Source organism: Mandrillus leucophaeus, unplaced genomic scaffold, assembly GCF_000951045.1.
Source record: "Mandrillus leucophaeus isolate KB7577 unplaced genomic scaffold, Mleu.le_1.0 Scaffold162, whole genome shotgun sequence".
NCBI classification, from domain to species: Eukaryota; Metazoa; Chordata; class Mammalia; order Primates; family Cercopithecidae; genus Mandrillus; species Mandrillus leucophaeus.
The window spans coordinates 2468508-2469808 of NW_012101610.1; the positions used below are offsets into that span (position 1 = coordinate 2468508).

Sequence of the window (1301 nt, forward strand, 5' to 3'; positions counted from 1 at the left end):
CACCTTGCCTGGCTAGTTTTTTGTATTTTTTAGTAGAGACGGGGTTTCACCGTGTTAGCCAGGATGGTCTCGATCTCCTGACCTCGTGATCTGCCCATCTCGGCTTCCCAAAGTGCTAGGATTACAGGCTTGAGCCACCGCGCCCGGCCTTACCCAGCAGTTTTATCTCTTGTTCACCAAAGTGTCCCAGCCCAGCACAGTACAAGGCACAGAGTAGGTACTTAATACACATCTTTTTTTATTTTTATTTTTGAGATGGAGTCTCACTCTGTCGCCCAGGCTGGAGTGCAGTAGCACAATCTCAGCTCACTGCAACCTCCACCTCCTGAGTTCAAGGGATTCTCCTGCCTCAGCCTCCCAAGTAGCTGGGATTACAGGTGCCCACCACCACGCCCAACTAATTTTTGTATTTTTAATAGAGACAGGGTTTCACCATGTTGGCCAGGCTGATCTTGAACTCCTGAGCTCAAGTAATCTGCCTGCCTTGGCCTCCCAAAGTGCTGGGATTACAGACATGAGCCACGGTACCCCCGTTAATACACATCTTGAAGGAATAGATGAATCAGTGAATTAATGAAGCTGGACGGGGCTAGGCCTGAAGGCAGAGTTTTGGGGAGGTGGTGGTGAGAGAAGGCTGCAGTAATTTCACTCCCTCCCAGGAATACACCACTTTCCTTGTGGTGTCCTGGGTAAATGTCCCCAGTCATGACCCTCTGGGGCTGTGCTTCCTTACCAGGGATAGCTGCTCTCGGAGCTGGATGACCACCCGTTTGTGTGCTCCAGCTAAGGCAATGAAGTAAAACATGATGAGGCTGCAACACAAGACAGACAGGTCACTAGGGAGTCTGGATCATCTGAAGGCCACTAGAAAAACAACCCAACGTATTTTTCCTTGGAACAGTTTTACTTTTGTTAGAAAAGAAGGCTGGGCACGATGGCTCATTTTCATATTCCCAGTGCTTTGCCCAGGCAGAAGGATCACTGAAGGTCAGGAGTTTGAGACCAGCCCAGGCAACATAGTGAGAGCCCCATCTCTAGAAAAATAAAATATGGCCGGGCGCGGTGGCTCATGCCTGTAATCCCAGCACTTTAGGAGGCCGAGGAAGGCAGATCACCTGAGGTCAGGAGTTTGAAATTAGCCTGACCAACATGGTGAAACCCCGTCTCTAATAAAAATACAAAAATTAGCTGGGAGTGGTGGTGGGCACCTAGATTCCCAGCTACTCAGGAGGCTGAGACAGGAGAATCGCTTGAACCCAAGAGGCAGAGGTTGCAGTGAGCCGAGATCGCGCCACTGCACT

At 50.1% G+C, this 1301-nt stretch overlaps 1 protein-coding gene across 1 annotated transcript in view; it reads right to left on the reverse strand.

Moving 5' to 3' along the window:
• Positions 1 to 1301, reverse strand: part of TMC7 (transmembrane channel-like 7) — a 90292-nt gene that overhangs the window by 7163 nt on the left and 81828 nt on the right. The window contains exon 13 of the mRNA XM_011976102.1: positions 734 to 812. Within this exon, the coding sequence (XP_011831492.1) occupies positions 734 to 812 (79 nt within the window). The remainder of the gene's footprint in view (positions 1 to 733; positions 813 to 1301) is intronic.